The sequence below is a fragment of the Scyliorhinus canicula genome, chromosome 1 (assembly GCF_902713615.1).
Source record: "Scyliorhinus canicula chromosome 1, sScyCan1.1, whole genome shotgun sequence".
In the NCBI taxonomy this organism is placed as follows: domain Eukaryota; kingdom Metazoa; phylum Chordata; class Chondrichthyes; order Carcharhiniformes; family Scyliorhinidae; genus Scyliorhinus; species Scyliorhinus canicula.
Genome location: NC_052146.1, coordinates 43,632,239 through 43,647,902, shown reverse-complemented (window position 1 = coordinate 43,647,902; position 15,664 = coordinate 43,632,239). Strand labels below are relative to the sequence as shown.

The window sequence follows — 15,664 nt, the reverse complement described above, 5'->3', positions numbered from 1 at the left end:
CAGCACGGGCGTCATTCCCAGTGTGACCCAGCACGGGCGTCATTTCCAGTGTGACCCAGCAAGGGACTCATTCCCAGTGTGACCCAGCACGGGCGTCATTCCCAGTGTGACCCAGCAAGGGACTCATTCCCAGTGTGACCCAGCACGGGAATCATTCCCAGTGTGACCCAGCACGGGAATCATTCCCAGTGTGACCCAGCACGGGCGTCATTCCCAGTGTGACCCAGCACGGGCGTCATTCCCAGTGTGACCCAGCACGGGAATCATTCCCAGTGTGACCCAGCACGGGAATCATTCCCAGTGTGACCCAGCACGGGAATCATTCCCAGTGTGACCCAGCACGGGAATCATTCCCAGTGTGACCCAGCACGGGACTCATTCCCAGTGTGACCCAGCATGGGAATCATTCCCAGTGTGACCCAGCAAGGGACTCATTCCCAGTGTGACCCAGCACGGGCGTCATTCCCAGTGTGACCCAGCACGGGAATCATTCCCAGTGTGACCCAGCACGGGAATCATTCCCAGTGTGACCCAGCACGGGAATCATTCCCAGTGTGACCCAGCACGGGAATCGTTCCCAGTGTGACCCAGCACGGGAATCGTTCCCAGTGTGACCCAGCACGGGAATCGTTCCCAGTGTGACCCAGCACGGGAATCATTCCCAGTGTGACCCAGCACGGGAATCGTTCCCAGTGTGACCCAGCACGGGAATCGTTCCCAGTGTGACCCAGCACGGGAATCGTTCCCAGTGTGACCCAGCACGGGAATCGTTCCCAGTGTGACCCAGCACGGGAATCGTTCCCAGTGTGACCCAGCACGGGAATCGTTCCCAGTGTGACCCAGCACGGGAATCGTTCCCAGTGTGACCCAGCACGGGAATCGTTCCCAGTGTGACCGAGCACGGGAATCTTTCCCAGTGTGACCCAGCACGGGAATCTTTCCCAGTGTGACCCAGCACGGGACTCATTCCCAGTGTGACCCAGCACGGGACTCATTCCCAGTGTGACCCAGCACGGGAATCATTCCCAGTGTGACCCAGCACGGGAATCATTCCCAGTGTGACCCAGCACGGGAATCATTCCCAGTGTGACCCAGCACGGGAATAATTCCCAGTGTGACCCAGCACGGGAATCATTCCCAGTGTGACCCAGCAGGGGCGTCATTCCCAGTGTAACCCAGCAGGGGCGTCATTCCCAGTGTGACCCAGCAGGGGCGTCATTCCCAGTGTGACCCAGCAGGGGCGTCATTCCCAGTGTGACCCAGCACAGGAATCATTCCCAGTGTGACCCAGCACGGGAGACATTCCCAGTGTGACCCAGCACGGGAGTCATTCCCAGTGTGAACCAGCACGGGAGTCATTCCCGGTGCGACCCAGCACAAGTCATTCCCGGTGCGCCCCAGCACGGGAGTCATTCCCGGTGCGCCCCAGCACGGGAGTCATTCCCGGTGCGACCCAGCACAGGAGTCATTCCCGGTTCCAACCAGCATGGGAGTCATTCCCTGTGCGTCCTAGCACAGGAGTCGTTCCCGGTGCGACCCAGCAAGGGAGTCATTCCCGGTGCAACCTAGTCCTGGAGTGCTTGGAGTTCGGTGAAGTGAGGGAATTTGTTGAGTAGGGGAGGGAGGTGTTTTTTCTAATCTTCTCACCCTGTAGCAACTGGTTCTTATCTACTAGAGGAAAGAGGTAGGTGTTCGCCCCGGAGGTGGAGGATAGATGTTGGTATGTTTGGGTGTGCCCTTCTCTGGTGTGTTTGGGTGTGCCCTTCTCTTCTATACATGTATATGTATGTATTTTGTATTCTGTGTACATAACAGTAAATATATTTTGTTCAAAATTCTAATAAAAAAACATTTATATTAAAAAAAAGTTGCAAATTTAAGAACTTACATATTATATTCCAAAATCTTTGAGTGGTTTCAAAGAAGAGTAGGTGGAATGGCAATCTGCTCTCAGCCATTGGTGAAAGGTCAATTGAATGTTTCTGGAGATATTGAAGTTCCAAGTTCCCAGGTGCTGAAATTCGTTTGTACGAGTACAAATGTTGCAAAAGACTCAAAGCCTATTCAAACAAGATTTTGTTTTAAATGTATTGGTCCACAAGTTGTGTTAATATTTGGAGCAACATTATGTAATGAATTCTTGCAAAAGACTTGCACATTTCTAGGCTTCCTGGGTCAACAATATTTAATTTAATAATCTTGATTGTCACAAGTAGGCTTACATTAACACTGCAATGAAGTTACTGTGAAAATCCCCTAGTCGTCACATTCCAACGCTTGTTCGGGTACATGGAAGAAGAATTCAGAATGTCCAATGCACCTAACAAGCACATCTTTCAGAACTTGAGAGGGGAAACCGGAGCGCCCACAGGAAACCCACGCACACAGGGAGAACATGCAGACTCCGCACAGACAGTGACCCAAGCTGGGAATTGAACCTGGGACCCTGGAACTGTGAAGCAATAGTGCTAACCACTGTGCTACCCTATTTTTCTACATATAAACAATTTTACTCAAATTGTAAAGTATACTTTAAAAGCTTTTCTTTTGGATCAAAAAATAACCTCCATACACATGACTTCCCCCAAACTTTTGTTCACCCCTTAAAAAAGTTCACTTGAAAGCTCACTCCTCTACCGAAAGAGCACCAAGCACCTTTTGTTACACATTCAAAGAACAAAGAAATATTACAGCACAGGAACAGGCCCTTCAGCCCTCCAAGCCTGCGCCGATCCAGATCCTCTATCTAAAACTGTCACCTATTTTCTAAGGATCTGTATCCCTCTGCTCCCTGCCCATTCATGTATCTAGATACATCTTAAATGACGCTATCGTGCCCGCCTCTGCCGGTAATGCGTTCCAGGCACCCACCACCCTCTGCGTAAAGAACTTCCCACGCATATCTCTCTTAAACTTTTCCCCTCTCACCTTGAACTCGTGACCTCTAGTAATTCATTGTCACATGGACACAAACATGATATGCTGTTTGCAGGCAATATTTATCCCCCAGATCCATTTGTTCCTACCTGATCCAGGTTATAATTCACAGCAACTTCGTTTGCCAATTTTATAATCTTTAAGGCACTTTCAATGATTTCGTAGTTATATGGATCCATCTGAGGATCAAGAGAAAAGACATATTAATATGCAACTAAATATGGAGTAAATTATTCCCTTTAAGATCCTACAAGTTAGGTATTCGGGCAATCCTGTAGCGGCAGCACCGCTGAAGATTTGGGGGAAATTTCAGCAGCACTTCAAGTTGAGGGCAGGGTCAAGGGTGTTGCGGAGAAGAGGATATCATGGGTTGAGCCAGGGAGGATGAATGAGAGGTTCCAGGGATGGGAGGATAACGAAGTAAAAGAGGTGAAGGATTTATTTCTGGAGGATTTGCAAGTTTGGAGGAGCTGGGGGGGTGACGTATGGGCTCCAGCATGAGGAGGGCTTCAGGTATGTGCAAGTGTGTAATTTTGCATGAAAGGTTTTCCCGAGCTTCCTAGTGGCACCGTCTTCCTCATTGTTGGAGGCGCTGCTGTCGGTGGTGCAGTTGCAGAGGAGGGCCGTCTCAGTGATCTGCAGAAGGATCATGGGAGGAGGAAGGTAGTCCATGGAGGGGATTAAGGCCAAGTGGGGAGAAGAGTGGGGATGGGGCTGGATGAAGGGTTATGGTGCAAAGTGCTGTGAAGGGTCAATGCCTCGACCTCGTGTGCAAGGCAGGGATTGATTCAGGTAAAAGTAATGTATACGAAAGCAAGGATGAACTGCATGTTTGAGGGGGTGGAGGATGGTTGCGAGCCAATCATGTCCATATGTTCTGGTCCTGGCTCAAGTTGGAGAAATATTGGGGGAGGTTTTTCAGCACCATGTCCGAAGGTTCTTCATATGGAATTGGGGCCAAGTCCCCAGCAAGCCAGATTTGGGCTGTTAGATCTGTCGGAGCGGCAGATGGGAGCAGGGCATACGTTTTAGCCTTCGTCTTGTTGATTGCTCGCAGGCAGGTTCTGTTGGGGTGGATGTCAGCTTCTCCCCCAGTGCCTCAACATGGCTGGGGGGGGGCCTAAAAGGAGTTCCTGTATTTGGTGATGGTGAAATTTACTCAGAGGGGCGGATGAGGAGTTCCACCAGAGATGGAGCTTGTTTGTTTTACATTTTGGTGATCTGGTTGCTATCAAGGGGTGGGGGGAGGTGCGTATTGTTGTAAAAATGTTAAAACATTGAAAATTTGAATAAAAGTATATTTTTTTTAAAGATCCTATGTTGCGTTTGAGCTTGCATGGTTGTTAGAAAACTAGAACCCAATACCCAACACCTCAGTGGATAGTCACCAGATTGAAGAAATCACAGAATATCATTATTTGTCTTAAAATCATCAGTTGCTCGGAATACTCATTTACAGTGGGAACCTGGGTTGGATGTAGACACAAGTTACAGCATTGGGTACAGATGGACATTCCATCATAGAAAGAACATTAAAAAGTCAGAGAGCATATTGTGTACATTTACTAGGATGATGCCAGGATTAGTGAAAGCTCGAACAACACCCACGAAGCGTGACACCATCCAGGACAAAACAGCCCACTTGATTGGCATCTCTTACCATAAGACATAGGAGCAGAATTAGGCCACTTGGCCCATCGGCTCTGCTCCGCCATTCAATCATGGCTGATATTTTCTCATCCCTATTCTCCTGCCTTCTCCCCATAACCCCTGGTCCCCTTATTGATCAAAAACCTATCTATCTCTGTCACAAACATTCTTGCACAAACATTCCCTCCCTGCACCACGAATGCACAATAATAGCAGTGTGTACCATCTACAAGATGCACTACAGGAAGTCACCAGTGCCCCTTAGACAGAACCTTCCAAACCCACAACCACCACCATCTAGGAGGACAAGGGCAGCAGATACATGGGATGACCACCACCTGAAGTTCCCCTCCAAGACACTCACCATCCTCACTTTAGGAAATATATCGCCATTCCTTCATTGTTGCTGGGTCAAAATCTTAGAAATCCCTCCCTAACAGCACTGTGGGTGCACCTACATATGGACTGAAGTGATCCAAGAAGATAGTGCATCACCACCATCTCAAAGGCAATTAGGAATGGGCAATAAATGCTGTCCTTGCCAGCAAAGCCCACACCCCTTGAATTAATTTATAAAATGATAGGAAATTGTAGTTCTGAGAACAGATGTACCGATACATACGAGGCTCAAGAGAAGTTTTTAGAATAATAAAGAAATAAGTTTATTAAGGAGTTACTATCCCCTTTGGGTGGGGCTGCTGGCCGATTACAGGGAAGAGATTAATTTAAAACAGTCATTAAGAGTGGCACGGTGTTTAGCACTGCTGCCTACGTCGCTGAGGACCTGGGTTCGATCCCGGCCCCGGGTCACTGTCTGCATGGGGTTTGCACATTCTCCCCGTGTTCCACCCCCCACAACCCAAAGATGTGCAGGTTAGGTGGATTGGACACGCTAAATTGCCCCTTAATTGGGAAAAAAAATAATTGGGTAGGTAAAAATTTATATTTAAAAAAATAAAACAGTCTTTAATAGGGAGGGAGAAGAGGACATGAGGCCTTTACCCAAGGAATCGTGGGAACATCAAATGCAATGCCTTCATGAATGATTGAGACATTGCATCTGCTGTCAGAAAAGTAAAGAAATATTTAAAGTAGAGGAATATACAGGGCTATGGGAATGCAGTAACACAGAGAGCAAGAAAATACGGGAGAAAGATGAGACGAACGGCCAAAGCAGAGGTGGACGCGCAACAACGGCAGCAAAAACCGTCCGAGAGAAGCAAGTAACACCAACTCCATTCTAGTATTGCCCTCTCTGTATTGGACACAACTACTGTAATTGTTTCTCCAGCACCCCAAATGTATATATACCTCCCCAGTTTCCACCCCCTCCCCACCCCACACAAACATGTGCCTACTTATTTGTGAAACGTAATATTGCTAACTGTGCAGAGTTGCTGGGCGCGATTCTCAGCTCCCCACGCCGGGTGGGAGAATCGTGGGAGGGCCGGGTTTCATTGTTTTCTTGATTGAGTTTTCAACTGGACCACCATAGAGGTTTGCAGAACAAAAAGATTATTTTGTCCATTGTGTTTATACTAGCTACTGCATTCCCATAGCCCTGTATATTCCTCTACTTTAAATATTTCTTTACTTTTCTGACAGCAGATGCAATGTCTCAATCATTCATGAAGGCATTGCATTTGATGTTCCCACGATTCCTTGGGTAAAGGCCTCATGTCCTCTTCTCCCTCCCTATTAAAGACTGTTTTATTTTTTTAAATATAAATTTTTACCTACCCAATTATTTTTTTTCCCAATTAAGGGGCAATTTAGCGTGTCCAATCCACCTAACCTGCACATCTTTGGGTTGTGGGGGGTGGAACACGGGGAGAATGTGCAAACCCCATGCAGACAGTGACCCGGGGCCGGGATCGAACCCAGGTCCTCAGCGACGTAGGCAGCAGTGCTAAACACCGTGCCACTCTTAATGACTGTTTTAAATTAATCTCTTCCCTGTAATCGGCCAGCAGCCCCACCCAAAGGGGATAGTAACTCCTTAATAAACTTATTTCTTTATTATTCTAAAAACTTCTCTTGAGCCTCGTATGTATCGGTACATCTGTTCTCAGAACTACAATTTCCTATCATTTTATAAATTAATTCAAGGGGTGTGGGCTTTGCTGGCAAGGACAGCATTTATTGCCCATTCCTAATTGCCTTTGAGATGGTGGTGATGCACTATCTTCTTGGATCACTTCAGTCCATATGTAGGTGCACCCACAGTGCTGTTAGGGAGGGATTTCTAACATTTTGACCCAGCAACAATGAAGGAATGGCGATATATTTTATAAAGTGAAGATGTTGAGTGTCTTGGAGGGGAACTTCAGGTGGTGGTCATCCCATGTATCTGCTGCCCTTGTCCTCCTAGATGGTGGTGGTTGTGGGTTTGGAAGGTTCTGTCTAAGGGGCACTGGTGACTTCCTGTAGTGCTTCTTGTAGATGGTACACACTGCTATTATTGTGCATTTGTGGTGCAGGGAGGGAATGTTTGTGCAAGAATGTTTGTGACAGAGATAGATAGGTTTTTGATCAATAAGGGGACCAGGGGTTATGGGAAGAAGGCAGGAGAATAGGGATGAGAAAATATCAGCCATGATTGAATGGCGGAGCAGAGCCGATGGGCCAAGTGGCCTAATTCTGCTCCTATGTCTTATGGTAAGAGATGCCAATCAAGTGGGCTGTTTTGTCCTGGATGGTGTCACGCTTCGTGGGTGTTGTTCGAGCTTTCACTAATCCTGGCATCATCCTAGTAAATGTACACAATATGCTCTCTGACTTTTTAATGTTCTTTCTATGATGGAATGTCCATCTGTACCCAATGCTGTAACTTGTGTCTACATCCAACCCAGGTTCCCACTGTAAATGAGTATTCCGAGCAACTGAAGATTTTAAGACAAATAATGATATTCTGTGATTTCTTCAATCTGGTGACTATCCACTGAGGTGTTGGATATTGGGTTCTAGTTTTCTAACAACCATGCAAGTTCAAACGCAACATAGGATCTTTGAATAAGGTGAGAGGAGCGGCCTCCGAGGCCGTCATGAAACTTGGCCGAGTTCACGACGGCTTTCCTGATTTTTCACAGGAGTGGAGAATTCCGCCCGCTGTTTTTGAGCTGCTGGACAATATCCGACCAGTTTTTTAAAAATATATATATTTCAATTTGTGTACATAACTGTAAATATACTATGTTCAAAAACCCAATGAAATACATTTATTAAAAAAAGAAAAAAGAATGTCTAAATAGTCAGCTTGCCATTCCTGCTAAATCATTGCCAAAAACATTTTTTCTCAATTACTGCTTTAAAAGTAGGCATAGATGCTAGATTAAATTAGTTTAAAAGGAGACTATTACCTTGTGTAAAGTACCACTCAAACTAATGACCAGGTCAGTTTTACTTTTTAATAAAGGCATGACTTCAATCGCTCTTTCCAAAAGTTCAGCAGGAGATTGTTTGATGTCAGCTGGCTCTCCTTCACCATGTTGGCCATTTGTATCTCGTAAAAGCAATGTCTCAATATATAATTTTAGTGCAACATCACTGTTCAGTTCAAAAGCACTGAAAGAAAAACATTAGGGCACTCAACAATTCACCAAGCTTCAAACTAAGTAATCACATAATTCAGTTAATATTTAAAAGATGAGCACCAAAGATTTTAAACTATACCAATCACCAAATATAAATATTAGCAATAAACCGATTCAACTCTAAACAATAGACGGTCATTGTCAGCCATCCTTCGAGTAGAGGATGGCATCCACTCAGGTTTGTGAGTTTCTGCCATGGGTCTTGTGAGTGAACAGGCAATTCTTGACCCACATGAAGCAGAACTTGCCACCAAGTAGTGGGAACAAGATTACATGATTAGCTTGCTGTTGTTTCCTTCTCTGCTGTCGCTCTATCTCATCTTTAGGACGTTGGACTCAGCGGATGCAACTTTATGGACAAGTTGTTGACACTCTGAACGGCTGGTGGCAAGCTCCTCCCAGTCATTACGTTCAGTGCAGCCACACTGCAACCTCTTTTCAAGGATGACAATGCCATTGGTCACTGCAGCAAAGAACATTCTGAACAACTCTTTATTCTTTTGATCTGTATTTTAAACTGCTTTATTAATCTTAATTACCTGCAATACTGCATTATTAGCTCAGGGTTTACATTTGGATTTTGCACCAAAATAAGGGCACATTCCTTTCTTTTTGCCGGATTATCCCGAAGTGTTGACTGAAATGAGATCTAAAAAAATATATAAATTAAGTGCACTGAGAAGTTAATAAATCACAAAAAAATCTTTTGTAAAGGCTGAGGATTACTGAATTACTGAAAATTTGATGAGTAAAACAAACTACAGTGTTTTTAAATACCAATTACACATTTACACAGTTTCAGGGAAGAGTGAAACAGCTTAAATTTAGAGTTGGAGGCAAACATGATGGAGACACCAGCTACACTTCACATGCTGAAAATCCTGATTTACACTGAAGTTTGACATTCATAATAAGTGGAAACTGCTTGCGACTGACAAATTTTTACTATCTTCCTGGGATATGGGAACGAATGCTAGACTGAATTTATTCCCATCTCTAATTTCCCCAAGTACTGGAAAGGGTAATTTCATTGAAGCACTGCAGTTCTTTTGTAATACTCCCAAAAGAGGGATAGACCTGAAATTCCAGGATTTTGACATAGCAGCGATAAATCAGGATGCTGCCCGATTTGGGGAAACATTTAGAAGTGATGGCAGACAGGGACGGTGTTGCTATTAGAAGTTTGTATCCATTTTATCAAATCTCTTGTTTTAAAGACTGCAAATCAATCACCCCTCAACCATCTAAACTCAAGGAAATTCAATCCAAGGCTATGTATCCTTTTCTCACTTTAACCCTTTAAAACTGGATATCATTATGGGGAACCTGTGCTGTACCCATTTTCAAAGTCCAATCATCTTTCCCAAGACGCATCCAAAGCTGAAATTCTCCAAATTGGGTCCAAACGAGAACAGAAGTAGGAGCAGGCTCCCTTCAAGCCTGCTCCACTATTCAAGAAGATTGTGGCTGATTGCCTGTTTCCACATCATTTCCCTGCACGATCTCAGCATCCCTTGTTTTTTTTTAAATAAACATTTTATTGAGGTATTTTTGGTATACTAACAACAACATAAACAATATACATGAAACCATAAACATAGTGCAAAACCTTTCGTACAGGTCCCACCCTTATTGACCCCCTACTCTAATCTAAACTACCCCCCCCCCCCCCCCGACGATGAATTTCCCGCAAAGAAGTCTATGAGCGGTTGCCCCCCGCCCACTGACGATGAATTGCCCGCAAAGAAGTCGACGAACGGTTGCCACCTCCGGGTGAACCCTAACAGTGACCCTCTCAAAACGAACTTGATTTTCTCCAAACAGAGAAAGCTAGCCATGTCAGATAGCCAGGTCTCCGACTTCGGGGGCTTTGAGTCTCTCCATGCTAATAGTATCCGTCTCCAGGCTACCAGGGAAGCAAAGGCCAGAACGTCTGCCTCTTTCTCCTTCTGGATTCCCGGGTCTTCTGGCACACGGAAAATCGCCACCTCTGGACTCGGCGCCACCCTTGTTTTTAACACCGTGGACATGACGTCCGCAAACCCCTGCCAAAATCCTCTAAGCTTTGGACATGTCCAAAACTTGTGAACATGGTTCGCCGGTCCTCCCGCACATTTTGCACACCTGTCCTCAACCCCAAAAAACTGCTCATCCGGGCCAATGTCACGTGAGCGCGGTAAACAACCTTAAATTGTATCAGGCTGAGCCTGGCACATGTTGCGGACCTGTTGACTCTATCCAACGCGCCTGCCCATAGACCATCCTCAATCTCACCTCCCAGCTTCTCCTCCCACTTGCGCTTCAGCTCCTCGGTCAGTGTCTCCTCCGACCCCATAAGCTCCTTATAAATGTCCGAGACACTCCCTTCTCCTACCCACCCTCTGGAAAATACCCTTCATGAATCCCCCTTAGCAGTAGGAGCGGGAAGGTTGACATCTGTTTACGAAGGAAGTCCCGCAGATGCAGATACCCGAATTTGTTTCCCCTCGCCAACCCAAACTTTTCCTCCATCGCCCTCACACTCTGAAAGCTCCCCTCGATGAACATATCCCCCATCCTCTCAATCCCCGTTCTCTGCCATAACGGGGAATCCCCGTTCTCTGCCATAACGGGGAACCCCCCCCCCCAACGCCCGTGATCACTCTGTTGACTCGCTTAAAAAAGGAATGCGGAAAAAAGATGGGGAGACACTGAAATACAAACAGGAATCTCGGGAGGACCGTCATCTTCACCGTTTGCACCCTCCCAACCAGGGACAACAGAAGCGCGTCCCATCTCCGAAAATCGTCCTTCATTTGGTCCACTAGCCGGGCCAGATTCAATTTATGCAGCTGGTCCCATTCCCATGGACCCAAGTACCTAAAGCTTCCCTCTACTAACCTAAACGGCAGCCCTCCCAGTCGCCTCTCCTGTCCCCTCACCTGGACCACAAACATCTCACTCTTTCCCAGATTAAGCTTATACCCCGAAAATCCGCCAAATTCCCCAAGATTCCTCATAATTTCTTCCATCCCCTCTATTAGGTCCGAGACATACAGAAGCAAGTCACCGCATAGAGCACACCCTGTGCTCCCCAAACCCCTCCGGACCAGCCCCTCGAGGTTCTCAGAGCAAGTGCCAACGGTTCTATAGCTAGCGCAAACAACAGTGGGGAGAGAGGGCATCCCTGTCTCGTCCCTCGGTGCAGTCTAAAATAGTCCGATGTCATAATCGTGCTTACACTTGCCACAGAAGCCTGATACAGTAACCTGACCCAGTCAATAAAGCCCTGCCTGAATATGAACCATCCCATTATCTCCCACAGATGGTCCCATTCTACCCGATCAAAAGCCTTTTCTGCATCCATTGAGATCACTCCGCTCTGTCCACCTTCTCCCTATGGGCCCGGATTGAGATCAGCTTCCCCCTGACCACCGCCTTCTGTGCTTCCCACACCACCGCTGCTGAAATTTCCCCCATGTCATTGGCCTGCAGGTAGCTCTGAATACATTTCCTCAGCTGCTCGCACACGCTTCATCTGCCAAAGTCCCACATCCACCCTCCAGTGCAGGCATAACAGACCTGATCTGGTTGAAGCCTGCTCTCCCCCTGGACACCTCTACACTCAGGTCCTGGTAAACCCACAGGATGCTATTGTCCCATTTACAGCTCCGTGTCTGCTTGGCCAATTATAGAATGCGCTCCTTATCCGAGAACCTGTGGCATCTCATCACCGTTGCCCTCGGGAGTCTCCCATTCGCGGCTTCCTCGCGAGTGCTCTGTGAGCCCTGTCCATCTCCAAAGGTCGGGAGAATTCCCCATCCCCCAGCAGCTTCACAAACATGTCTGCGATGTATGCTCCAGCGTTTGTTCCTTCGGACACCTCTGGGAGCCCGACGATTCATAGGTTCTGCCGACGGGACCCGTTTTCTAGGTCCTCCACCTTCTCCATGAGTTTCTTCTGCTGGTCCCTGAGCATTCCCACCTCCAGCTCCACTGCAGTCTGATATTCCTCCTGCTCAGCCAGCGCCTTCTCCACCTTCTGGATCGCCCGATCCTGGGCGTCCAATCTATGCTCTGAACGCTCAATCGACTCTTTTATCGGGTCCAAGCATTCCCGTTTCTGCGTAGCAAAGCCTTCCTGAATGACTTGCATCAGCTGCACCATAGACTGCTGGGTCAACAAGCCAGTGGTCCGAACCTCCGCCATGCTGTCTTCTGTTGCAGCTACAGCCCAAGCCTTCTCCATCTTTGTTTCTGCCCTTACAAACACTTCTCGTCCTTCTCTCCGTGCACCAAAGTGGGAATTCAGTAAACAATTGCCACTAACATCCATTTTACAATTCAAGTCCGGTAGAAAAACGGGGGAAAAAGGTCCAAAAGTCCGACCAGAGCGGGAGCCACCAAACATGAGACTTACTCCTCCATAGCCGCCACCGGACATTCCTTGATGTTTTTAATATGTAGGTAGAAATCTATCAATCTCAGTCTTGAACATTCTCAAAAACTGGGCCTCCACAGCTCTCTGGGGCAGAGAATTACAAAGACTCTTCCAGAGGAAAGATATTCCTCCTCATTTCAGTCCTAAATGATCTGGTCCTTATTCTGAGACTCTGTCCCCTAGTTCCAGATCACCAATCAGGAGAATCAACCTTCCTGCATTTACCCTGTCTAGCCCTGTACTAATTTTGTATGTTTAAAGGCGTTCGCCTCTCGTTCTTCTAAACTCCAGAGTCCACTTAATTATCTGTCAGAATAACGCCCCCATCCCAGGACCATTTAGTGAATTTAGGACAGCATGGCATTGCCAATCCACCGAACATGCACATCGTTGGACTGTGGGCGGAAACCGGACCACCCATAGGAAACCCACACAGAAACAGGGAGAATGTGTGACAGACTTTGGATTTTGTTTAATGTCACGTGTACCGATGTATAGTGAAAAGTATTTTTCTGAGAGCAGCTCTACAGATCATTAAGTACATGAAAATAAAATAAAAGAAAATACATAATAGGGCAACACAAGGTACACAATGTAACTACACACCGGCATTGGGTGAAGCACACAGGGGTGGAGTGTTAATCAGGTCAGTTCATAAGAGGGTTGTTTAGGCGTCTGGTAACAGCAGGAAGGAAGCTGTTTTTGAATCTGTTCATGCGTGTTCTCAGACTTCTGTATCTCTCGTCCGACGGAAGAAGTTGGAAGAGTGAGTAAGCCGGGTGGGTGGGGTCTTTGATTATGCTGCCCGCTTTCCCGAGGCAGGGGGCGGTGGAGATGGACTCAATGGATGGGAGGCAGGTTTGTGTGATGGACTGGGAGGTGTTCACGACTCTCTGAAGTTTCTTGTGGTCTTGTGCCAAGCAGTTGCCATACCAGGCTGTGATGCAGCCAGATAGGATGCTTTCCATAGTACATCTATAAAGGTTGGTAAGAGTTAATGTGGACATGCCGACGGTCATCCAAGGCCGAATTGAACCCGAGCCTCTGGCGCTGTGAGGCAGCAGTGCTAACTACTGTGCCACACTAGTCTGTGTGGAGTTTGCGCATTCTCCCTGTGTCTATGTGAGTTTTCCTAAAGGTGATCAGATTTCATCCCAGTCCAAAGATGTGCAGGTTAGATGGATTGGCGATGCTAAATTGCCCCTTAGTGTCCAAAATAGATGCAATTAGGTTAGGTTGAGGGATTATTGGGATAGGGCAGCAGGGCGAGCTTGGGTAGAGTAGTCTTTCAGAGGGTCAGTACAAACCTAATGGGCCAAATGTGTCCTTCTGCACGGTAAGGATTCGACGATTCTATGACCCTTTGTTGCAAGACTGTACAACTGAAGCAATACTTTGTATTCCAGCCTCTTTGGAAGATCAACTTTTTATTGTCTGTCATCATGTCTTTCGAAGATACTGTCAAAGGGCAGCATGTGCATGAGGAAGGAGGGGTCAAATCTACAGTTGGAGGAGGGGAGGCTTTGATTTTTATCTTTCATTTGCATAACGCTAACCACATCAAACTATAGGCCACGATTGAACAGCCTCTTCGCACCCGACTGGATGGCGCAACGAGGCGGGTAAATCTCATGAGTGGCCTCTCATGAGATCTCGTGATCTGCACCTCACCCTCAAGATTCATATTTGCATATTTAAGTGTGCAGTTCCCCACATTTAAATACGTTCGCGCAGGAGTCTCCCAATGCGTGGGATCGAGCATCCGCACCTCGGAGGCCCACTGTGGTGCCATTTAGCACTGGTTTCCGCAAACGTAAAAGATAGGAGCAAGAGAAGGCCATTCGGTCATTTGAGCCTGCTCCGCCATTCATCACGATCATGGTTGATCTTCCACTCAATAGCCAAATCCTGCTTTCTCCCCATAACCCTGGATCCCATCCATTCGGTCATTTGAGCCTGCTCCACCATTCATCACGATCATGGCTGATCGTCCACTCAATAGCCAAATCCTGCTTTCTCCCCATAACCCTGGATCCCATCCATTCGGTCATTTGAGCCTGCTCCACCATTCATCACGATCATGGCTGATCGTCCACTCAATAGCCAAATCCTGCTTTCTCCCCATAACCCTGGATCCCATTCACCTCAAGTGTCATATCTAACCACCTCTTGGATGTATTCAATGTCTTAACCTCAACTACATCCTGTAGAAACTCTTAGGGCGCGATTCTGCGCTCCCCACGCCGGGTGGGAGAATCGCGGGAGGGCCGGGCGAATCACTCTTTGGGTTAAGAAATGTCGAGAATTTTCCCCACTACCGACGTTCAGCTTACTGTCTATAATTCCCGGTTTTCTCTCTACCTCCCTTTTTGAATATTGGAGTGATATTAGCTACCCTCCAATCTGCAGGGTCTGCTCCAGAGTCTATAGAATCCTGGAAGATGACCACCAATGCATCCACTATTTCCAGAGCCATTCCCTTAAGTACTCTGGGATGTAGGTTATCAGACCCTGGGGATTCATCAGCCTTCAATCCCATCAATTTTCCCAGCACCATTCCTCTACTAATATTGATCTCCCTCAATTCTTCCCTCTCACTAAATCTTGCATTCTCCAACATTTCTAGCATATGATTTGTGTCCTCTTTAGTGAAGACAGAACCAAAGTGTGTAATCAATTGCTCAGACATTTTTTGTCCCTTATTATGCATTCCCCTGTTTCGGTCTGTAGGGGGCCTACATTCATCTTCACCAATTTTTAACTCTTCACATACTTATAGAAACTCTTAGGGCGTGATTCTGCGCTCCCCACGCTGGGTGGGAGAATCGCGGGAGGGCCGGGCGAATCACGACATGCCGCCCTGGCACCCCCCGCGATTCTCCCACCCCCCCCAAAAATGGCGTGTCCGCGTTTTTCGACAGGCCGCTCGGAGAAACACCGCTCGCCGTCTTTCACGGCGACCGGCGATTCTCCGGCCCGGATGGGCCGAGCGGCCTGCCGAACCCGATCGGTTCACACCGGCGCCAACCACACCTGGTCGCTGCCGACGTGAACAGAGCGCGAC

General features: G+C 47.2%; 1 protein-coding gene across 2 annotated transcripts in view; it reads right to left on the bottom strand.

Annotated features, from left to right (window-relative positions):
* The window catches only part of kntc1 (kinetochore associated 1), a 223,963-nt gene that overhangs the window by 92,308 nt on the left and 115,991 nt on the right, over positions 1–15,664 (bottom strand). For both annotated transcript variants that reach the window (XM_038790065.1, XM_038790073.1), the window contains exons 43-46: positions 8,720–8,829; positions 7,947–8,151; positions 3,027–3,116; positions 1,889–2,060 (exon numbers count right to left, since the gene is read on the bottom strand). In XM_038790065.1, coding sequence (XP_038645993.1) covers positions 1,889–2,060; positions 3,027–3,116; positions 7,947–8,151; positions 8,720–8,829 — 577 coding nt within the window. The remainder of the gene's footprint in view (positions 1–1,888; positions 2,061–3,026; positions 3,117–7,946; positions 8,152–8,719; positions 8,830–15,664) is intronic.